This window comes from Mesoplodon bidens (genome assembly GCF_964165515.1).
Source record: "Mesoplodon bidens genome assembly, chromosome: 13".
Lineage (NCBI taxonomy): Eukaryota > Metazoa > Chordata > Mammalia > Artiodactyla > Ziphiidae > Mesoplodon > Mesoplodon bidens.
The window spans coordinates 18,297,578-18,322,621 of NC_138169.1; the positions used below are offsets into that span (position 1 = coordinate 18,297,578).

Genomic DNA, 25,044 nt, shown 5'->3' on the forward strand with positions numbered 1-25,044 from the left:
AATAGCACTCAAATCATGTCAGCGGAATGAACGAATAACTCCAACCTCAGCTGTTTTTCTGAAAAATGGAAATCTCCCCAAAGTCAAGAGCATTGTTAAATACAAATAATAACAGTAATAATAGTAACAGCCACAGTAGTAATAAGAGCTAACTATACACGAGGGGAGGCTACTGCATTTTCATTTGATCATTCTATTAGCTCCCTGAAGTAAATATGGTTGAGACAGAAAAAGCCACTGCCGACAACCTCCTGAGATGGGGGATGTGCTCAGTGGAGGGACTGGTCAGTGAAGGGGCGCCATGTGGCTGGTTTACAAGTCTAGAAACTAGGACTGAAGTGCCCTGAAAAACAGCAAAAGCTCTCGGGGTTCCTGGGCAACGCAGAAGGGAGAGAGCGGGCTGAGGACAGCGAGGGTGGCTGGAGATGCACATGCCGGGGACTCCCGCCTCTGCCTTCTGTGCTGGGGAGCTGGAGTCAGGCACAGGTATTTAACTCGTGGGGGGCCATGTGGCATGACTGCTTCCCGTGACCCCCAAGTCTTTAGCACGATCACCTGAACAAGGGGTGCTGTCTTGTGGAACTTGAGGCAGAAGATAAGCCTCCTGTCAAGGTTAATGCCGTATGGAGCAGAGACAGCGGACACAGAGGCAGAACTACAGAGGTGACCACAAGATTGCTGGCCTCCCATGAATCGCAGAAAGACTGGATGGGCCTCTGGATTTCCATGGGGCAGGGAAGAAGGTTTGGGGTAACTGTCACCAGCTCTCAAGGGGCTACGAGACCTCAGTGAGCACAGTGGACATCTGGGTAAGGATCATCATCTCACTTTGCAGATGAGGAAACTGTCATGCAAGGTCACACAGCTGGTGCACCGGGGACCAGGGCCCATGCACAGACCACCACACTACCCAGCCCTACCCACCACACGTGGGCCTAGGCCTTCTAGGCCAAAGCAAGAGAGAGAGAGAGAGAGAGAGAGAGAGAGCGAGCGAGCCTTAAGTACCAGTCAGGAGATGAACTGCACGTAAACATGTAAAAGCAACATAAGAGAGTGCAGGGGTTGAAGTGCTGCATGTGTGAACCAGGCAGAGCTGAGACTTTAAAAAATATTAAGGAAAGCAGTAAAGGCACGATAAGCCACCCACTGAGGCGGGATCAAGAACGAGGGAGAGGTTCGGTGTCTAGGGCAGATGGCATAACAGTAACAGATGAGAGAGACAACGCAGGCCTGGAGAGAGGCTTTCACCCCCTGTACGCCCCAGTAAGAACGTCACCGGAAGAAAACAGCACACACGCTGTGAAGAGAGAAGGGAAGCCTGAGACACAGAAAACACGCCAAGCCTCAGACACTATCCCAGACCTGCTGGTGCCATCACAGGAGCAGGATAGGGGCCAGAAGATGAGGAAGGGCCCTATTTTCCCAAGGGAGGCAAGAGATTTATGAGCCAAGGACGAATGGCTCATAACCTTCATGCTGTCGATCTTAAGCGCCCCCCACTCTGCCCCTTGGTGAGGATTATCATACAGCCTGGACTCTGAAGTCAGGTCAGCTAAACCCAGAGCTTCCCAGACTTTCTTGTTCTCAGCACCCCTAATGGCTCAGTAATATTCCTTACCGCACTCTTAGGTCAAAAGAAATACCTAACAGTTCCATTTAGTAGACAGTTAAGTCCTGACAACTTAATAAGTGTTTATGTCCTAAGAACTTAGTAGCTGTATTTAAAAAACATGCATAAATTGAAATTAAAAATATTTTAATTTCATTTTTTTTTAAACCCAGCTTAGCAAATAGGACATCATCGAGAAGAATGGAGCAGAATTTAACGCTGACGCTGTGAACTCAAGCAAGTACTTCACATGGTGCCCAACAGATTTCACTGTGTTTCCCTCAAAAATTTAAAATATCCGGTAGCAACCAGGGTGCCCCAGCACACCATTTGTTAACTGCAGACACGCGGAGTGGAGATTCCAGACCAGACGCTGTGGGCCAGCGCTGAAGTCACAGACACCCAGGAATGGAGCGAGGAGCCGCATTTCAAGTCCGATTCCACCAACCTGGACCAGACCCACGAGGTGAAGGGCTGGAACCCACTTCAAAGGAGGACTGGCTGGAGAAGGGCAGGGCACCACCCCTGGAAAACAGACCACCCAGAAAGCAAACCGCAGAAGGTGACACCGTCCACTTTTAGTGGCTGTTCAAGGACCAAAGGGTAGAAGTTACAGAGAAGTAGATCGTGTGAGACAAGGAAGGATGTTCCACCACTGGGAAGACAGAAGCCATACAATGGTCTGCTTTGCAAAGCTGCGCATCCTCTATCTGAGGCAGGGGCAGGGATGCCGCTGAAGGGGCTCATGCATAGAGGGCGCGTGACTAAGTCATCTCCACGAGAGGCTTAGTTCTGTCTAAGCCTTCTGAGAGGCTCTGCTGTCAGGCGCAGTAAGAATTTAAACAGCCACATCTGTTTGTGAACCGCTGCCTGAGGGGAGGTAAAGAAGGGCAACCACAAGTATGACATCAAGGTCAAGACAACACCAGAGAACAGTGAGGAGTACTAAGTAAGTCAGGAGAGAAAGGAAAGGGCACCTGTGGGTTCTAAGGAGCCTCCCCCCGAAGGAGCAGACATTTCTGGAGCGCTCACGACACACCAGGGATGCCCCTCATCTCCCGGGTGCCCCTGCCGCAGCACCCGGCCCTTCCCAAGGCTCTCACGCCCCGTGGCTCTATATGCCACACGCCCCCCGTTCTCTTCCTTCCTCTGATCACTCCTCTCCCCGTGCAGGGCTCTGGCCTCCGTCCCCGGTCTGCTCACTCCCTCTGGCTCCCTGACCACCTCAGCCTCGTCCATGAATGCACCGAGGAGGTCGCAAGCCGTCCGCATGTCGAGTCCACCTCCAGCCCCGTCTTCTCTCCTGCACTCCAGACCCTCGTGTCCACTGGCCTCAAGGAGCCGCAGACACGCCGCCTGCTCCCGGCTCTTGCCAGTCCCGCTCCTGCCTGTGCCCCCACCTCTGGCAATGGCTCTCTCGGGCAGCCAGGCCCCCAGGCCGGGAACCCGAGCGCGCTCTGAATTCCTCCTCCTTCCCACCGAGTGCCATCGCTCTTCAAGGCCTGCAGGTGCTGGCCTTGAAGAATCTCTGGATGTCACTGTCTTTCTACTCCCGTGGGCCCACCTGAGTTCAGGCCAGTTGGCCACGACACCTGCCTCTCGCCAGTCCTTCACGCTACGGCCAGAAGGAATCTTCTAAAGCAGAGCTCTGACCAGGTGCCTCCACAGCTAAAAACTCTCCAATGGCTCTGGACAAAATCCACGCTCCCGCCCTTGGTTTACGAGGCCCTTCCTGCTCCAGCTCCTACGAACCTCCTCAGCTTCATTTCTGGACTCCACCTGGCTCTCCCTTGGCACCACATTCTCTCTCACCTTGGGCCTGCAAGCACTGTCCACTTCTACCTGTGGAGTCTTCTCCTGAGCCCCTGCCCTGGGTGCCCACGGCATCCATCCCCGTAGCATCCATCCCACACTAGCCAAATGGACAGTTCACACTGTCTTCAATCTCTGCACCCCCAGCACTTGGCATAACAGCTGCAACAGAGTAAGAGCCAGTCAGCATCTGCATTTACTGAATGGTCGTTTTTCTTCATTTCTAATAATCGCTATAACAAAAATGGACAGTCAGGAACTTGGTGGGAGGACGCCAGCTCTGAGCGCAACTCACGTTTTTGTGAGGAATGACGTGCGGGATGTACTGCAGGGTCAGCTGGGCCCGTTTTCTGTCCTTGTCAAGTTCCTGGAAGAGCACGCTAGGTTTGAGATCCCTTAAAAACAAAGACATGGATTTGGGATAAAAAACAAGAAAACCATCCTCTAGCGCAGGGTTGGCCAGCTACAGCCTATGGGTCAAATACAGCCTGCTGCCCATTTTTGTAAATAAAGTTTTCATGGAACAGTCACACCCATTCATTAGGTACTGTCTCTAGCTGCTTCTGCACTACAATGGCAGAGTTGAGTTGGTGCAACAGACACTGTCTGGTGTGCAAAGCCTGAAATATCTACTGTCTGGCCCTTTACAGAAAAAGTCTGCTAATTGCTATTCTAGTGCCACAACTTAAGTAGTTACATAAGAGTTGATCTGTCATTGATTAAAAAAAGGCAGACATGATCTTATGTTTAGTTGTTGCAAGAGGATTTCCCTACCCTACCCCCCAACAAGCCTAGCTGTGGTTTTTATCGCCCTAATTCTGCTGATAAAAACTGCCATTTAATGATCATAACCTGTTGCTTAGTTCAGCTGAAAGAACTTTTCTTTCCGGATTGCGTATGAAACATCTGCTCAATGTGAGCTGGCCCTGGCTGCCAATAATGAGCTCTAATCATCTTCAGCGTATTGTGTCCTAACAGAAGCAACTGTGAGGTGACCTGTCCTGACAGGTGCTTTATAGGGACATATGCAGATGAAAGGACAAGATGAAGAAGACGGAGCAAGTCCTCTCTGCCCTAAAACATGAGTGCTGAGCATCAGGCCACGCTGGTGCTGGCGGCATGACAGAGGGACTCCAGCCTCCGTAAACCCCCTTCCCACCCCGTGCTCACTTTCGCAGCCAGTGGTCCTCGGGGGCGAAGCGCCGCCGGCAGTCCCGCTCGTAGAGCACCATCAGCCACCCGTGGACGGACTGGAACAGCTCCAAGGTCTCACCCTTGGCATTCTCTGTGGGGCAAACAACCAGGAGAGCCACAGTCTCGGAGCTGCTCAGAACTGGAGGGGACAGGAGGATAGCCCGTGTCTCCTCTCGTCAGCCCCGAGGCCCAGCGGTTCTTCGTCTCCCTCATGCTGAACGTTACATGGAATCAACAGAATTAAAAGGCTCCCTGGGTACATTCTAAGGGCCTGTGGGACCCGGGAATGTCTCAGACACAGCCACTCGGGCTGCCTCCCACTTGTATGTCATCCAAAGGACCTTTTAATCTAAGGAGTTTGGTGCTGAACGACTGGAAACACTTCAGGAGGTAGACTCTAACTTGAAGTGGGACCAGGCACGTGTTTTATCTTCATGAAGATCAACTCAAAGAATCAAGAGGAGTTTCAGGGCAAAATTAATCATGAATAATCCTTCACACACACATGTAAATCCTGAAGGATGCCTGGGAGAGTAAGACTTCCATAACCACACTACTATCTTAAGAGGTCATAAAGAGTGGAGAAATAAAACTTCTAACTATGTGAATAAATGTGCATTTTCAATTAACTTTGATGGACAACAAGGCTAAGAATCAGTTGATGTTATAGACTCTAGACTTCCCATGTGTAGCAGCAATTAAACAACAGCTTACATCTTTACCTTACCTACGATTCCATCCCAGATCATCTTAAACACAAAGGAATTCAGAAAAGAGGAGATGGTGACCAGTTCTTCTAGTTTGAATGAAATCTGTTCTTCATAAACTTCAATGTCATCAAGGATCCTAAGTCAGACAGAAAATTATTCACAATTTCCCACTAAGAAGAAGGGGAAAAAAAAGATCTATTCCTCATACTAGACAAAATAATGTTACGAAATAAGCTCTATCTTTTAGATAAAATTTACAGGTAAAAGGCTATGATGGAAGGGTGGGTGGAGGTATAGATGAAGCAAGAGTGGCCATGAGTCAATAACTAATGAAGTTGGTGACAGGTACGTGAAGGCTCGTTATACTATTCTTTCCACTTTCTATTTATTTGAAATTGTCTGTAGTAAGAAGTTAAAAAATACAATTGAGAAAGGAAAGAAACAACACGTTCTGCTCTACCCTTTTCTTATTCATAAGGATCTGACTGTGACACTGCTTATGAATTCATGTCTGAATTATCAAGGAATCTTGAATGAGAGTCTGTCTACTGAGGGAAGTTGTGGAATCTTATTCTGCACCTGTAACAGACACTAGGGGCACTGAGTAAGTGCTTGATAAGTATTTGAGGGTGAATGAATAAATGTCTGAAAGCATATATGAATAAATGAACCATAAGATGCAGCTCTATCTGAAAATCTGCTATAACTGCTCTATTCACTTTAGAGCCTGACTCACTCTTGGGTCACCCTTGACCAGGCAATTAAGGGTGTGTCACCAGCAGCTACAGACCCCTGTTCTCCCCTCTAACTACTCACTGGGCCCTCCCTCCATGTCTCATACCCAATCCGCCACCTACATACCCCTAATCCCCTCCTGCCGATCTCTCCCAGACTGAATATAACTTCCTGAGGTCCATTCTACCTTACAGTTCTTCACCAACCTTTTGGGAAAAAGTAGAATTAAAAGAATACCAAATACTCAAGTAGACACATAAGCTTAAAGGAAAGGAACTGAATGGGGCTAACATTTGTTAGTTTCTCACTGTGCCAGGCACTGTACTAGGTACTTGACATTCCTTTTCTCATTTACTCCCTATCAGATTGGTAATATTGTCTCCATTCCAGTGTTGAGGAAACTGAGGCTCAGAGAGGTTAAAGCAACTTGCCCAGGGTCAGCTTGACAACAGTTGTAAGAATAACAGCCAACACATACTGACTGCTTCCGGTGCCTGGGACTATGCCTATCACTGATCTCTTCTGTACCTTCCCACACGGCTAAGAGGTAGGTGCTATGAATTCCTATCTACAGATAAGGAAACCGAGGCCCAGAGAGGTAGAGCCCCTTCCCCTCTGGCCCAGGGTGTCTCAGTGAGTGGCTGAGCCAGGTTCTGCACACTGGCTCTGGAATTTTCCAATTAACTACCTAGCACAGTGAGTAAATAGCTGAGGTGTGATTTGAACCCAGCTCTAGAAGACCCCAAAGACCACATCAAGTGGTAACGACCCAGCTCTCCTGAAAGGATGGGAACTAACAACTGCTGAATCCCTACTAAGTGCCACCCACTTTGTAAATGTCTTGTCTAATTCTTCTAATGACAGGTCCAAATGCTTGCAGTCATCACATTAACAACTGCTTCCTTGCTGACACTGTAATTTGGTCTCTCCACATTCTAGGAAAGGAATTCAGCCCCACAGCAGTCAACCTACGTGATGAGGTGCCGGGAACAGTCACAGAACAGCATCAGCATGGCCAAGAGCTGCTTAGACTCTTCAGTGTCATTGTTGAGGCATTCCAAGAAGAGCTTTAACCCTCCGTGGGGCCCCAGTTCACAGATAAACGCCCAAAGTTTGGGCAGCAGGTCATCAAGGTAAGTGAGACCTGGAAAAGGATAGAGAAACCCAAGCTTCAGGTGGGGCTCCACCTGGTCCCTTACGTTTCCTCTCCTTCAGGAAAACAAAACACTTAAACCTATTAGTGACCATTTAACGCACGTTGAGAGAAAGAAGGTGCAATTACGAAGAATAACATCACCCTGAGAACAACAACGATAATAGCAGCTAATACGTAATGGGTGCTTACTATGTATCAGGTACCATTCTAAATACTTTACAGGCACTATTTCCTTTTCACCTTGGAAAACCCGCTGTTATCACCATTTTGAGGGAGGACACTGATGCTCAGAGAGGTTGAGTAACTGGCCCCAAATCACACGACCATGAAGTGCCAGAGCCAAGAACAGAACCCAGATCTGCTGGCTCAGTGTTTACGTTTTAAATCAGGGATCGGCAGTTTCCTTCTGGAAAGGGCCAGACAGTCCGTATTTTTAGGTTTTCGGTCTGGACCAGAGTCTCTGCCACAACTAGTCAACGCGTTACTATCACAGCATGAAAGCAGCCGCAGACAACAGGTAAACAAATGGATGTGGCTGTGTTCCCAACAAGACTGTAATCACAAAAGCAAGTGGTGAGCTGAACGTGGCCCATGGGCCATAGTTTGCCAACCCCTGCTTTAAACTATCTTGCAGGCTTATCCACATTTAGCCAAGCTTTCCTCTCATCTACTGCTATTATTCTATCTCTGTTAAAAACGGGAAAGCAGCGAATGACAATATGAGATACTCGGAAGTGTCCCACAAAAATCTGACCCCGGGAGAAGCAGAGGGGCTTCTCGATGGCTAGGCCTCAGGCACACAAGCTGCATCACTGGTATCTGTGAAGGCTTTTAATATGGCTATTGACCTAGAAAGTGTGGCTCTAAAGTTCCACGTGTCACTGAATGTACAGTAAGATGTGTTCCTCAAATTATTCCTCAGAGAAGGAGGAGTCACCTTATATTTGAGTCCTTATAATGCCTCTCACTTTATAGAGCACTTTGAATGGCTTAATTTGGAACAAAGAACTGTTTGGGGAAGATATATTAGCCTGGGGGCAGACTCAATCAACGTTACTTATGGATGTTTAGAGGGTGAAGTGAAGGGATTGTAATGGAGGCAAAGAAATTTAACACCCATCTCATTATTATTCCTAAAGGTTTGACCTCACATTTTCAAGGGTAAGGGGATGTGGTTATAAAATGAAGAAACCTCACAATTTAAAAATAAGTTTAAAAAAAACAAAAACAAAAAACAGGGTGACTGAGAGGACCTTCAAGATGGCAGAGGCGTAAGACTTGGAGATCACCTTCCTCCCCACAAATACATCAAAAATACATCTACACGTGGAACAACTCCTACAGAACACCTACTGAATGCTGGCAGAAGACCTCAGACTTCCCAAAAGGCAAGAAACTCCCCACGTACATGGCCATGTGGCTGACAGGGTCTTGGTGCTCTGGCCGGAGGTCAGGCCTGAGCCTCTGAGGTGGGAGAGCCAAGTTCAGGACATTGGACCACCAAAGACCTCCTGGCCCCACGTGATATCAATTGGCGACAGCTCTCCCAGAGAACTCCATCGCAATGGTAAGACCCAGTTCCACTCAATGGCCAGCAAGCTCCAGGGCTAGACACCCCATGCCAAACAACTAGCAAGATGGGAACACAACCCCACCCATTATCAGAGAGGCTGCCTAAAATCATACTAAGTTCACAAACACCCCAACACACACCACTGGACATGGTCCTGCCCACCAGAAAGACAAGATCCAGCCTCATCCACCAGAACACAGGCACCAGGCCCTTCTACCAGGAAGCCTACACAACCCACTGAACCAACCTCACCCACTGGGCGCAGACACCAAAAACAACGGGAACTATGAGCTTGCAGCCTGTGAAAAGGAGACTCCAAACACAGTAAGTTAAGCAAAATGAGAAGACAGAGAAATACACAGCAGATGAAGGAGCAAGGCAAAAACCCACCAGACCTAACAAATGAAGAGGAAAGAGGCAGTCTACCTGAAACAGAATTCAGAGCAATGATAGTAAAGATATCCAAAATCTTGGAAATAGAATGGAGAAAATACAAGAAACGTTTAACAAGGACCCAGAAGAACTAAAGAGCAAACAAACAATGATGGACAACACAATAAATGAAATTAAAAAGTCTCTAGAAGGAATCAATAGCAGAATAACTGAGGCAGAAGAACAGATAAGTGACCTGGAAGATAAAATAGTGGAAATAACTACCACAGAGCAGAATAAAGAAAAAAGAATGAAAAGAATTGAGGACAGTCTCAGAGACCTCAGGGACAACATTAAATGCACCAACATTCGAATTATAGGGGTCCCAGAAGAAGAAGAGAAAAAGAAAGGGACTGAGAAAATATTTGAAGAGATTAGGGTTGAAAACTTCCCTAACATGGGAAAGGAAATAGCCACCCAAGTCCAAGAAGCACAGAGAGTCCCATACAGGATAAATCCAGGGAGAAACATGCCAAGACACTTATTAATCAAACAATAAAAAATTAAATACAAAGAAAAAAATATTAAAAGCAGCAAGGGAAAAGCAACAAATAACATACAGGGGATCTCCATAAGGTTAACAGCTGATCTTTCAGCAGAAACACTGCAAGCCAGAAGGGAGTGGCAGGACATATTTAAAGTGATGAAAGGGAAAACCTACAACCAAGATTACTCTACCCAGCAAGGATCTCATTCAGATTCGACAGAGAAATTAAAACCTTTACAGACAAGCAAAAGCTAAGAGAATTCAGCACCACCAAACCAGCTCTACAACAAATGCTAAAGGAACTTTTCTAAGTGGGAAACACAAGAGAAGAAAAGGGTCTACAAAAACAAACCCAAAACAATTAAGAAAATGGTCATAGGAACATACATATTGATGATTACCTTAAACGTGAATGGATTAAATGCTCCAACCGAAAGACACAGGCTTGCTGAATGGATACAAAAACAAGACCCATATATATGCTGTCTACAAGAGACCCACTTCAGACCTAGGCACACATACAGACTGAAAGTGAGAGGATGGAAAAAGATATTCCATGCAAATGGAAATCAAAAGAATGCTGGAGTAGCATTCTCATATCAGACAAAACAGACTTTACAAAAGACAAAGAAGGACACTACGTAATGATCAAGGGATCAATCCAAGAAGATATAACAATTGTAAATATTTACATACCCAACATAGGAGCACCTCAATACATAAGACAAATGCTAACAGCCATAAAAGGGGAAACTGACAGTAACACAATAATAGTAGGGGACTTTAACACCCCACTTTCACCAATGGTCAGATCAACCAAAATGAAAATAAATAAGGAAACACAAGCTTTAAATGATACATTAAACAAGATAGACTTAATTGATATTTATAGGACATTCCATCCAAAAACAACAGAATACACTTTCTTCTCAAGTGCTCATGGAACATTCTCTGGGACAGATCATATCTTGGGTCACAAATCAAGCCTTGGTAAATTTAAGAAAACTGAAATCATATCAAGTATCTTTTCCAACCACAATGCTATGAGACTAGATATCAATTACAGGAAAAAAACTGTAAAAAATACAAACACACAGAGGTTAAACAATACGCTACTATGTAACGAAGAGATCACTGAAGAAATAAAAAAGGAAATAAAAAAATACCAGAAACAAATGACAATGAAAACACGATGGCTCAAAACCTATGGGATGGAGCAAAAGCAGTTCTAAGAGGGAAGTTAATAGCAATACAATCCTACCTCAAGAAATAAGAAACATCTCAAATAAACAACCTAACATTACACCTAAAACAATAGAGAAAGAAGAACAAAAACCCCCCAAAGTTAGCACAAGGAAAGGGAATCATAAAGATCAGATCAGAAATAAGTGAAAAAGAAATGAAAGAAATGATAGCAAAGATCAATAAAACTAAAAGCTGGGGGCTTCCCTGGTGGCGCAGTGGTTGAGAGTCCGCCTGCCGATGCGGGGGACACGGGTTCGTGCCCCGGTCCGGGAGGATCCCGCGTGCCGCGGAGCGGCTGGGCCCGTGGGCCATGGCCGCTGGGCCTGCGCGTCCGGAGTCTGTGCTCCACAACGGGAGAGGCCGCAACGGTGAGAGGCCCGCGTACCACAAAAAAAAAAAAAAAAAAAAAAAAAAAACTAAAAGCTGGTTCTTTGAGAAGATAAACAAAATTGAATAACCATTAGCCAGACTCATCAAGAAAAAAAGGGAGAAGACTCAAATCAATAGAATTAGAAATGAAAAAGGAGAAGTAACAACTGACACTGCAGATATACAAAGGATCATGAGAGATTACTACAAGCAACTATATGCCCATAAAATGGACAACCTGGAAGAAATGGACAAATTCTTAGAAACGCACAACCTTCCGAGACTGAACCAGGAAGAAATAGAAAACATAAACAGACCAATCACAAGCACTAAAACTGAAACTGTGATTAAAAATATTCCAACAAGGGGCTTCCCTGGTGGCGCAGTGGTTGAGAGTCTGCCTGCCGATGCAGGGGACATGGGTTCGTGCCCCGGTCCGGGAAGATCCCACATGCCGTGGAGCAGCTGGGCCCGTGAGCCGTGGCCGCTGAGCCTGCGCGTCCGGAGCCTGTGCTCTGCAACGGGAGAGGCCACAACAGTGGGAGGCCTGCATACCGCAAAAAAAAAAAAAAAAATTCCAACAAACAAAAGCCCAGGACCAGATGGATTCACAGGTGAATTCTAACAAATATTTAGAGAACAGCTAACACCTATCCTTCTCAAACTCTTCCAAAATATAGCAGAGGGAGGAACACTCCCAAACTCACTCTACGAGGTCACTATCACCCTGATACCAAAACCAGACAAAGAGGTCACAAAAAAAGAAAACTACAGGCCAATCACTGATAAACAAAGATGCAAAAATCCTCAACAAAATACTAGCAAACAGAATCCAGCAGCACATTAAAAGGATCATACACCATGATCAAGTGGGGTTTATCCCAGGAATGCAAGGATTCTTTAGTATACTCAAATCAATCAATGTGATACACCATATTAACAAACTGAAGGATAAAAAAGATATGATCATCTAGGGCTTCCCTGGTGGCGCACTGGTTGAGAGTCTGCCCTGCATGGGACACGGGTTTGTGCCCCGGTCCGGGAAGATCCCACATGCCGTGGAACGGCTAGGCCCATGAGCCATGGCCGCTGAGCCTGCGCATCCGGAGCCTGTGCTCTGCAATGGGAGAGGCCACAACAGTGAGAGGCCCGCGTACCGCAAAAAAAAAAAAAAAAAAAAAAAAAAGATATGATCATCTCAATAGATGCAGAAAAAGCTTTTGACAAAATTCAACACCCATTTATGATAAAAACTCTCCAGGAAGTAGGCATAGAGGGAACTTACCTCAACATAATAAAGGCCATATATGACAAACCCACAGCCAACACTGTCCTCAATGGTGAAAAACTGAAACCATTTCCACTAAGGTCAGGAACAAGACAAGGTTGCCCACTCTTACCACTATTATTTAACATGGTTTTGGAAGTTTTAGCCACAGCAATCAGAGAAGAAAAAGAAATAAGAGGAATCCAAATCAGAAAAGAAGAAGTAAAACTGTCACTGTTTGCAGATGACATGATACTATACATAGAGAATCCTAAAGATGTGACCAGAAAACTATTAGAGCTAATCAATGAATTTAGTAAAGTAGCAGGATATAAAATTAATGCACAGAAATCTCTTGCATTCCTATACACTAATGATGAAAAATCTGAAAGAGAAATTAAGGAAACACTCCCATTTACCATTGCAACAAAAAGAATAAAATACCTAAGAATAAAACTACCTAAGGAGACAAAAGACCTGTATGCAGAAGACTATAAGACACTGATGAAAGAAATTAAAAATGATACAAACAGATGGAGAGATACACCATGTTCCTGGATTGGAAGAATCAACGTTGTGAAATGACTATACTACCCAAAGCAATCTACAGATTCAATGCAATCCCTATCAAACGACCACTGGCATTTTTCACAGAACTAGAACAAAAATTTCACAATTTGTATGGAAACACAAATGACCCCGAATAGCCAAAGCAGTCTTGGGAAAGAAAAACAGAGCTGGAGGAATCAGGCTCCCAGACTTCAGACTATACTACAAAGCTACAGTAATCAAGACAGTATGGTACTAGTACAAAAACAGAAATATAGATCAATGGAACAGGATAGAAAGCCCAGAGATAAATACCCACGCACCTATGGTCACCTTATCTGTGATAAAGGAGGCAAGAATATACAATGGAGAAAAGACAGTCTCTTCAATAAGTGGTGCTGGGAAAACCAGAGAGCTACATGTAAAAGAATGAAATTAGAACACTCCCTAACACCACACACAAAAACAAACTCAAAGTGGATTAAAGACCTAAATGTAAGGCCAGACACTATAAAACTCTTAGAGGAAAACATAGGCAGAACACTCCATGACATAAATCACAGCAAGATCCTTTTTGACCCACCTCCCAAAGAAATGGAAATAAAAACAAAAATAAACAAATGGGACCTAATGAAACTTAAAAGCTTTTGAACATCAAAGGAAACCATAAACAAGACGAAAAAACCACCCTCAGAATGGTAGAAAATATTTGCAAATGAAGCAACCGACAAAGGATTAATCTCCAAAATATACAAGCAGCTCACGCAGCTCAATATCAAAAAAACAAACAACCCAATCCAAAAATGGGCAGAAGACCTAAATAGACATTTTTCCAAAGAAGTTATACTGATTGCCAACAAACACATGAAAGGATGCTTAACATCACTAATCATTAGAGAAATGCAAATCAAAACTATAATGAGGTATCACCTCACACTGGTCAGAATGGCCAGCATCAAAAAATCTACAAACAATAAATGTTGGAGAGGGCACGGAGAAAAGGCAACCCTCTTGCACTGTTGGTGGGAATATAAATTGATACACCCACTATGGAAATTCCTTAAAAAACTAAAAATAGGACTACCATATGACTCAGCAATCCCACTACTGGGCATATACCCTGAGAAAACCATAATTCAAAAGTGTCATGTACCACAACGTTCAGTGCAGCTCTATTTACAATAGCCAGGACATGAAAGCAACCTAAATGTCCATTGACAGATGAATGGATAAAGAAGATATCAATTCTTCTTTATATATGTGGCACATATATACAATGCAATATTACTCAGCCATAAAAAGAAACGAAATTGAGTTATTTGTAGTGAGGGGGATGGACCTAGAGTCTGTCATACGGAGTGAAGTAAGTCAGAAAGAGAAAAACAAATACCGTATGCTAACACATATATATGGAATCTAAAGAAAAAAAAAATGGTTCTGAAGAACCCAGGGGCAGGACAGGAATAAAGATGCAGAAGTAGAGAATGGACCTGAGGACACGGGGAGGGGGAAGGGTAAGCTGAGACAAAGTGAGAGAGTGACATTGACATATATACACTACCAGATGTAAAACAGATAGGTAGTGGGAAGCAGCTGCATAGCACAGGGAGATCAGCTCAGTGCTTTGTGACCACCTAGAGGGGTGGGATAGAGAGGGTGGGAGGGAGACGCAGGAGGGAGGGGATATGGGGATATATGTATACATATAGCTGATTCACTTTGTTATACAGCAGCAACTAACACAACAATGTAAAGCAATTATACACCAATAAAGATGTTTAAAAAAAACAACAGGGTGACTAAATAGCCAATCGGTCAAGTAAGAAATCAAAAGAGAAATTTAAAAAATACCTTGAGACAAGTGAAAACGGAAATAAAACATTTCAATATTTACGGCATGCAGCAAAGTGCTTCTAAGAGGGAAGTTCATAGTGATTCATGCCTACCTCAAGAAACAACAAAAATCTCAAACAATCTAATTTTTTACCTTAAGGAACTAGAAAAAGAATAAATGAAGCCCAAAGTTAGTAGAAAGAAGTAAATAACAAAGATCAGAGGAGAAATAAATGAAATAGAGACTGAAAAGGCAACCAAAAAGATCAATGAAATTAAGAGCTGGTTCTTTGAAATAAAGTTGACAAATCTTTAGCTAGACTCACCAAAAAAAAAAAAAAAAGAGGCTCAAATAAAATCAGATATGAAAGAAGAGAAAACTGATTGAAAAAATACAAAATATCCTAAGAGACTATTATGAACAATTATATGCCAACAAACTGGATAACCTAGAAGAAATGGATAAATTCCTAGAAACATACAATCTTCTAAGACTGAATCATGAAGAAACAAATTCTGAATAGACCTATTACTAGTAAGAAAACTGAATCAAAAACCTCTCAACAAATAGAAGTCCAGGACCAGATGACTTCAATGATAAATTCTACCAAACATTCAAAGAAGAATTAATACCCATCCTTCTCAAACTCTTCCAAAAAATTGAAGAGGAGGGAATGCCTCCAAACCCATTTTACAAAGCAAGAATTACCCTGATATCAAAACCAGACAGACAAAACAAAAAAAGAAAATTACAGGCCCTGATGAACATAGATGCAAAAATCCTCAACAAAATATTAGCAAACCGAATTTGACAAGATATTAAAAAGATAATACACCATGATCAAATGGGATTTACTCCAGGGATGCAAGGATGGTTTAGTATCTGCAAATCAATCAATGGGATATATAATATTAACAAAATGAAAGATAAAAATCACATGATCATCTCACTATATGCAGAAAAAACATCTGACAAAATTCAACAGTCACTTATGATAAAAAACTCTCAACCAAGTGGGTACAGAGGGGATGTACTTCAACATAATAAAGGCCATATATGAAAAGCCCACAGCTAACATCATTGTGAAAAGCTGAAAGCTTTTCCTTTAAGGTCAGGAACAAAACAAGGAGGCCCACTCCCACCACTTTTATTCAACATGGTACTGGAGGTCCTAGCCAGAACTAGGCAAGAAAAAATAAGTAAATAAAAGGCAACCCAGTTGGAAAGGAAGAAGTAAGATTCACTATTTGAGATGACGTGATATTATATATAGAAAACCCTAAAGATTTCATTTAAAAAATTGTTAAAATAAATTAACTCAGTAGAATTGCAGGATACAAAATCAATATACAAAAATCCGCTGCTATCAGAAATGAACTATCAGAAATAGAAATTACAAAAGTAATCCCATTTACAACTGCAACAAAAAGAATAAAATATCTAGAATAAATTTAACCAAGGAGTTCTGAAAGATCTGTACACTGAAAGCTATACGACACTGATAAGGGACTTCCCTGGTGGCACAGTGGCTAAGAATCCGCCTGCCAACGCAGGGAACACGGGCTCGAGCCCTGCTCCAGGAAGATCCCACATGCTGCAGAGCAACTAAGCCCATGTGCCACAACTCCTGAAGCCCGTGAGCCTAGAGAAGCCACCACAATGAGAAACCCACGCACCACAATAAAGAGTAGTCCCCACTTGCCTCAACTAAAGAAAGCCCGCGCACAGCAATGAAGACCCAATGCAATGAAAAATAAATAAATAAAAAATTAAATTAAATTAAAAAAAATTAAAGACACTGATAAAAGAAATCAAAGAAGAAACAAATAAATGGAAGATATTTCATGCTCATGGACTGGAAGAATTAATATTGTTAAAATGTCCATACTACTCAAAGCAATCTATAGATTCAATGCAATCCCTATCAAAATTCCAATGGCATTTTTCAGAGAAATAGAATCAAAATTTGTATGGAACCAAAAAAGACCCTGAATGCAAAGCAATCCGGAGACAGAAGAACAAAGCTGGAGGCATCATGCACCCTGATTTCAAACTATATTACAAAGAAACAGTAATCAAAACAGTATGGTACTGGCATAAAACCAGACACACAGATCAATGGAACAGAATAGAGAACCCAGAAATGAACCCACACATATATGGTCAATTAATTTACAACAAAGGAGGCAAGATACAATGGGGAAAGAACAGTCTCTTCAATAAATGGTATTGGGAAAATGGGACAGCCACAGGCAAAAGAATAAAACTAGACTACTACCTTACACCATACATAAAAATAAACTCAAAATGGATTAAAGAATTGAATGTAAGATCTGAAACCATTAAACTCCTAAAAGAAGTCACAGGCAGTAAGCGCTTTGACAAGGGTCTTAGAAATCATTTTTTTGGATCTGACTCCAAAAACAAAGTCAACAAAAATAAAAATAAGCAAGTGGGACTACAACAAACTAAAAAGCTTCTGCAGAGCAAAAGAAACCATCAACAAAACGAAAAGGTAACCTATGGAATGGAAGAAAATATTTGCAAATCATATACCTGATACGGGGTTAATATCCAAAATATATAAAGAACTCATGCAACTCAACAAAAAAACAAGTAATCTGATTAAAAAATGGTCAGAGGATCTGAATACATTTTTCCAGAGAAGACATACAAGTGACCAACAGGCACATGTAAAGGTGCTCAACATCACTAACCCTCTGGGAAATGCAAATCAAAACCACAATGATATCACCTCACACCTGTTAGAATGGCTATGACCAAAAAGACAAGAAATAACTAGTGTTGGTGAGGATGTGGAGAAAAGGGAACCCTTGTGCACTGTTGCTGGAAATGTAAACTGGTGCAGCCACTATGGAAAACAGTATGGAGATTCCTCAAAAATACTGAAAATAGAACTACCATATGATTCCACAATTGCATTTCTGGGTATTCATCTGAGGAAAACAGAAACACTAATTTGAAAAGATGTATGTACCCCCCTTGTTCACAGCAGCATTATTTACAATATCCAAGATAAAGGAAACAACCCAAATGTCCACCAATGGACAAATGGATAAAAAGATGTGGTGTGCATGTGTGCGCGCACACACACACACACACACACAGGAATACTATTCAGCCATAAAAGAGAATGGTATCTTGTCATTTGTGACAACATGGATGGACCTTTGAGGTCATTATACTAACTGAAATAAGTCAGAGAAAGACAAATACCATATAATCTCACTTATATGCAGAAACTAAAAAACAAAGAAAAAAACACCCAAGTTCATAGATACAGAGAACAGATTGGTGTACCTATGGTTGCTGGGTCAGGGTGCTGGTGGTAGGGGAAAGGTAAAATGGGTGAAGGGGATCAAAGAGGACAAACTTCAAGTTATAAAATAGATAAATCAGGGGCTTCTCTGGTGGTGCAGTGGTTGAGTCTGCCTGCCGATGCAGGGGACATGGGTTCGTGCCCTGGTCCGGGAAGATCCCCCATGCTGCGGAGCGGCTGGGCTCGTGAGCCATGGCCACTGAGCCTGTGCGTCTGGAGCCTGTGCTCTGCAAGAGGAGAGGCCACAGCAGTGAGAGGCCCGTGTACCACAAAAAAAAAAAAAAAAAAAAAAGATAAATCATGGGGATGTAAAGTACAGCATGGTGACTATAGTTAATAATATACACTGCATTTCTGAAAGTTGCTAAGAGGGTAGATCTTAAAAGTCTTTAACACAAGAAAAAAAAGAAAAAAATTTAACAATGTATGGTGATGGATGTTAACTAGGCTTACTGTGTTGATCATTTTGCAATGTGTACAAATATCAAATCACGTTGTACACCTGAAACTAAGATAATGTTACATGTCAACTATACCTCAATTTTAAAAAATGGAGTAAGAAGTTACAGTGCAGAGATCACAGGTATACTTCTACGGGACAAATATACTCATTTACAGCATGATATACCAATTCAACGAGGGCTGCATCCCGAGCAACTTAGATAGAAATGAAGATGCCACGCTCTGGTGAGCCGGGTCAGAGGAGCAGCACGTGGCTCCAGGACCAACACATGTATGTGAGGAGCACGAACAAAGACATTTTCTAAATTGTGAAAGCAGAAAAACAGCAGTATTTTTAAAACAAGTATGTTATTTTCTATAATCTAGTTTGTGTATAGTTTTGTGTATAGCCAAGCTAATAGAAAGAATATTATACATATACTTTAGACTAGCTCATCTTCATTTTAAAAATCATGTATTTTTTTTCCTTTTTTTTTTTTTTTTTGGCCACGCAGTGCAGCTTGTGGGATCATAGTTCCCCGACCAGGGATTGAACCCGGGCCCTGGCAATGAAAGAGCTGAGTCCTAACCACTGTACAGCCAGGGAATTCCCTAAAATCATATACTTTCAAATTGGCCAAAAAACTTCTTTTTCAATTCCCTCATTGGGACAATGGGGGATGCTTAATGTGGTTATCTTATAAAGGTGGACACAGGCTATAACCTCAAAATCATCTCACTCAGTATGCTTCCCAGACCCTCACACTGTGCTGGGGTGCCAGCTCATCTGGGCCCTTTCTCCTTCTGCACTCTCCTTAGGGAAATGGCCCTCAGGCCCAGGCCTTTCACCCCAGCCTTTTGCTCAAGCCTCCACACAGTACACAGTATGCTGGCTTGGCATCTCTGCTGCAGGTCCAGCAGGTACCTTACACTTATCACAGCCAAACAGAACTCTCGATGGCCCACAATCCCCCCTCCACCTCCTGCCCCCCGCATCCAAGCTGGTCATCCCCTAGCTCAGCAAATGGCCCCACCATCCACACAGTTGCTTGGGTCAGAAATCTGGCAACATCTTTGAAACTTATAGTCCTCACTCCCCCAAATCCAATCTACCAGTAAGACCTGTAAACTCCACTCCTGGAGTGGATTGTAAATCCTCCTGCTTCCACCTCCATCAGCCCAGTGGTTCTCAACCAAGGGTGATTTTGCACACCGCCCCATCCCAGGGGGCATTTGACAATGTTTGGAGACATGTACAGTTGTCAAAAGTGGGAGAGAGGTGCTACTGGAATTTATGGGTAGGGGTCAGGGGCTGCTAAACATCCTACAATGGATAGGATGCCCTCCACAACAAAGAATTATCTGGCCCCAAATGTCCACAGTGCTAAGGCTGAGAAACCCTGCCCTAGTCCAAGTCAACAATGTCTCTCATTATTTTCATTGTCACAGTGTCCTTCATTATATTAAATATACTTTCCTCTCACTTATCATTGGTCTCCTCACTACTACAGTGCAATCCTCTTGGGAACACAGACCTTGGCTGTCTTACTCCCCTCGGCATCCTCAGTGCCTGGCACACACAGGCGCTCTATAAATATCCGAAGATGAGTAAGTTAAGTGTGAAAGACAGAAGTAGCAGCACTTTGATTTAAAAAAATGTAAAATGTAACAGAGAAGTTCTTAACCCTTTATGTAGTCAACAGCTTCAAGGCTTATAGACATTTTGTCCTCATAACACCCGTCATACTAACAACTCCTGTGCTGCTCACAGCAGGGACTTTCTTCCTTGCTCAGCTAAAAAGGAAAATGTCGGGCATATCCATGCAATGAGATCTTACGCAGCCAATAAAAATGAGGATTTTAAAGAATTCTGACATGATAAAATGCTTATAATGTGATTAATGGAAAGGGAAAAATAAAACTATGTATGTCAATCTAAATATATATTTATGTAACAGACTCAGGATCAGGTGGTTATCTATGGACTGTAGGATTAAGAGTGGTTTAAGTTTTATTTTTTCTGCTTCCTTGTCTTTTCTAGTTTTCTATTCATAAAAAAATATTAACTTTTAAAAAAGCAAGTTGCACTTCAAAATGAAAATAAAGGCCAGGTCACAGGAACAAACTAGAAGTGCTAGGACTGCAATGACCTTAAGCTATTTAACTGAAGAGACTCAAGTTCTAAGAATAGCTCAAAAATACCCTTCTTCAGAATCTATTTTCTGAGTCAAGGAAGCCAGGAGAGAATCAACTTCTAAGAAAACTTGTCTGGCAAATGTGAGAGATGGCAGAGACTGCCTCAGGACTCCAGACCTGTGAGTATCTGCAGCCGTATCTGGGTGAGAGTCGTCAGCGAGGTCTGGTAGAGGACGCAGATGTTGCAAACCTTCTGTACCTCCGCAGAATCAACACGTTTACCCCCAACAGGCCTGAGAATATTCCGAACTGACGCCGACTTCTGAAATGCACGCTTCAGGAGAGCTGGCGTGGAGAGGAGGAGGAACGTGTGAGCAGAAGTTCAGCCATCTGCCAAACTCCACCCCATAAAGGGGAGAGCACTTCAGTAAAGCTCCTAAGTTCCAGCCAGAGCCAGACAGTGAGGCTGCGGCTTTGATTCAAATCATCTCTTTTGGATAAATCAGAAAAGCAGTCACAAAAGGTTTTCAGACAGAACACAACGACCTCTTTAGAACAGCACAAGACCTGTCAGAACAAGCCAAACATATTTGATTCTTACCGTGGATTCTTTTACTGTAACCACTTAACTGCAGAACCCACAAAGGTGAACCTTCCAAGGACTGAATTATGGGAAGGGGGGCAAAGGTGGGGGGCCTGGCTAATTCCCAGTGTTCTGTGCTTTCAGAGGGAAGTAGGAGCATCAACCTCAAGTACTCATCAGTTTGGGGTTGTACTCTCGTTTGACACCTTCGCATCTATATCCTGCTGAAGTTACACTGAGCCCATGCTCACTGACAGCTACAAGATGGAGCTTTGTGACACACTGGGTGGCAGAAGAAAAACCGCACCGAACCTGGCAATCTGTCATAGGCAAGTAACTCCACTGAATTATGTGTTAACAGCATTGCCTTACTTTTATCAGAGTGCGCAGTAAGAAACCTTTCCAAGGAACCCATCTGTGACCCTGCAACGGGGATGCCGCTGAGGTGGTAGCCTGGTCAATGACCACTACCACCTGTATAAGGAGCTCCACAGGGGAGATTTATTTTATGATTAGGAACTCAGAAAAGCTCTACTTCCCCTAAGAAATAGATCTTCCTCCTTCTTCCTACTAATGAGAAGTAATAAAGGGTCCACAAATCCCTTTTCATTTTTGGCCACTGGAAATTCAGAGCCAAATGGAAGTTCAGAGATAAACACAGCAGCCCTCATGGATCATCTGCGGATGTTCTCTACACACAACCTTCATTTTGTTCACACAGTTACATTTCCCTAGTCCTTGTTTACTATCCCTAAGGACTTCCAGTCACTGTTTTGCTAAACGTGAACTTGATTTAAGCTGTCTCAAAATCTTCAGGGGAGAAGTCAGAGGTCACATGACAGAGGGGAACAGGTACACAGGGCCAGTCAGGCGCTGCACTTTGGGGAAGGAGAGCCACTCACTCTTCACGGGAAGCACATTCTGTGGGGACGCTGGTGGCGCGTGGACCGGCTCCTGGTTCTCCAGCAGCTTCTTGCTCAGGATGTCACTGAAGAAGATCCGGATCAGAGGCACCCCCCACAGGAACTGCAGCTGTCTGGTGACCAAGGGCATGGACTCGTTAAGGCTAGGAGAGAGCAGGAGAGCGGGCACGTCAGTTCCACCCGCCGGATGGCCACACGGAAGGGTAGCTGGGGACTGCCACTCAGCATGGCAAGTAAGATGCTAAAAGAGAAGTGGGATCCACAAATTGCCGCTGAGGCCTGGATGCAGAAGGCACCAACCTCTTTCTTGGCTCTCTCGCTCCACACAGACTTCCTGTACTGCCAGCAGCACTGTTGCTCCCCCCAGGCCCCACGTGTCCCAGTCACTCCCCAGACACCCTCTATCTGTTCCTCATGCTAATTCCATCCTGTTTACCGCCCAGTCGACAAAAGCTTCCTGATGCCTACTGCGTTGTCCTCTTCATAGCTGGCTTGCAGGCCTGGCCCACAAATCTCGATGAAAAGGGGGAAGTGGTGGAAGAGAGGCAGGCAGAGACAAGGAAGACGGTGATCTGCCTCCAGGACTCACCCATAGTCCACGGATTGGGAGAACCAGCCAAGGACAGGGTGCCAGTGGGTCAGGTTGGATTTCTTCTGGGACACGTACTTCTGACAGTAGCAGAGCATCTGGGTGAGCAAACTCACAAACCCATCTGTCTCCTCCTCTAACACCCTGGGGCTGAGGGAGCCCAAGTGCAGGAGGTTGCCTATGAAGAGAGAAGGCTGAATGCGGTGGGCCCGGACAGACACGCTTCCTCACCTCCCAGCCCTGCTCTCTGCCTGGGGCTCATGCGTCCATGTCTACGTGCAGGAAGAAATTCCACGCAGAGAGGAACCCATCAGTGCTGGGGCGGCAGTGCTGTGCAGGGCTTAGAAACAGGCAGACCTGGCCTCAAATCCTGGTTCTGCCAGAGGTGAGCTAGGTGATCCTCAACCTACTTCTTGAGTCTGTTTGCTCATCGGTAAGACTGGAGTGATGATCCCCACTCTTGATGTGAGGACTATGTGAAGTAACGTGTAAAATGTCAGGTACACAGATTTTTAAGTTAGTATAACATTTTCTTATATCAAGATTCTAAAACCAAGGGTCAACACAAGAAATGACCTCCTGAAGAATAGCTGAAAAGTCCTGGAAAATCAGTTATTCAGTGTTCACTGAATTTATTTAACGTTTTCTGTGAGGACTCTTACCATCAACTCCCTTAAAATGTAGCCCCAAGAACCTTTTTCTATGTAAAATAAATTTCCTCTCATTAGACAACGAGACCTGTGTACCTCTGCTGTTTCAGATGCTTCTCTATCCCCAAGCCCTTTCTCCTCATCTAAATGAAAACACCGTAAAATAGACATTGTAGACCCTACTCTGATCTAAGCCCCAGCCAACGGTGCTCTCTTCTCTCTTGAGATGAGAGTTATCCAGGTAACTCAACACGTTTTCATTTTTCCCTTGGCTGCCAGGAAGCTAAGGGCTGAAATTTAACATTCATTTACAGTCACTCAGCTAGTTTGCCAGGCTGATGTATGTTTCCACGTGATTTTCAGTTTCACGTGTCTACTTAAACTGTTTACCTCATCACCTGTCTTTTATTGTAAGCACTTCCAACTTTTACTAAAAACAGCTTGTGGCCTCCAGAATGGTGGAAAGCAAAACACCTGGGCTTTTCCCAACACCCAGAACACAATAAAATTCCAGCCATAGACACTTACCCATGAGACAAAGTGTATGGCATCCTTCTAAACTTTCACATACATCACGGCATCGATCTTCGTCTCTTAAAAACGTGATGAATTTACGGAGCATGTCATGAGATTCTAAAATAGTGAGGCGCTGCAAACAATCGTAGACTGTTAAAGCGGAAGCTGATAAAAGGAGCTTCCCACCAGAGTGTGAACTCTATCCCTGCAGATCACCCCCTAGCTGCCAAACATGTTATCCATCACCAAGAAGAAAATGAACAAAGATGAGACCCCTTTTCTCTGGGCTTCTAACACAAGTGTGTCTACGGTAGCTACTGATTTAGGAGAACCATCAGGAGACGAGGTAGAAATTAACAGAGAAAACATTTTACTTTCTATTTTAAGGACAAAGGCAAAGATGGAATTGGGGGAATTCAGAGCCCACTCACCTCGGGGGTCACTGTGCTGAGATGTGTCATGAGAGCGGGCACGGACACAATGTGGATGAGGAACGGCCGGATCAGATTGTCTGAAAATTGTGCAGCAATCACAGGGCTAGACACAGACATATCACCTTACTCAGACACGTTTAATGTGAACCTGGAACAAAAGAACAACCCTACCAACACCCCCAAATCCCTTGGAATTATGCTTCACAGGACTTCTAGGAAGACTGAAGGCTGAAAATGGGCCCATTCACTGGGGGAAGTTTGAATAAGTGGTACTTAGTCTATGATGCAGCTATGAAAAATCAATTTACTGAAGTTTTACTGACATCAGAGAATCCTCATGCTATAACCAACTTAAAAAAAAAGCAGAATGAGAAACTATATACATGGGAGAGGAGGATGGGGATAGTGACTGGAAAGGAGGAAAAGAGGGGCTTCTGGGGTGCTGCTACTGTTGTTCTAT

The 25,044-nt window shown here is 43.8% G+C and overlaps 1 protein-coding gene across 3 annotated transcripts in view; it reads right to left on the reverse strand.

Annotated features, from left to right (window-relative positions):
* The window catches only part of UBE3B (ubiquitin protein ligase E3B), a 57,844-nt gene that overhangs the window by 17,958 nt on the left and 14,842 nt on the right, over positions 1–25,044 (reverse strand). For all 3 annotated transcript variants that reach the window (XM_081251985.1, XM_081251984.1, XM_081251986.1), the window contains exons 10-18: positions 24,582–24,687; positions 24,163–24,283; positions 22,985–23,162; positions 22,375–22,538; positions 21,067–21,234; positions 7,033–7,204; positions 5,343–5,461; positions 4,592–4,706; positions 3,717–3,816 (exon numbers count right to left, since the gene is read on the reverse strand). In XM_081251985.1, coding sequence (XP_081108111.1) covers positions 3,717–3,816; positions 4,592–4,706; positions 5,343–5,461; positions 7,033–7,204; positions 21,067–21,234; positions 22,375–22,538; positions 22,985–23,162; positions 24,163–24,283; positions 24,582–24,687 — 1,243 coding nt within the window. The remainder of the gene's footprint in view (positions 1–3,716; positions 3,817–4,591; positions 4,707–5,342; positions 5,462–7,032; positions 7,205–21,066; positions 21,235–22,374; positions 22,539–22,984; positions 23,163–24,162; positions 24,284–24,581; positions 24,688–25,044) is intronic.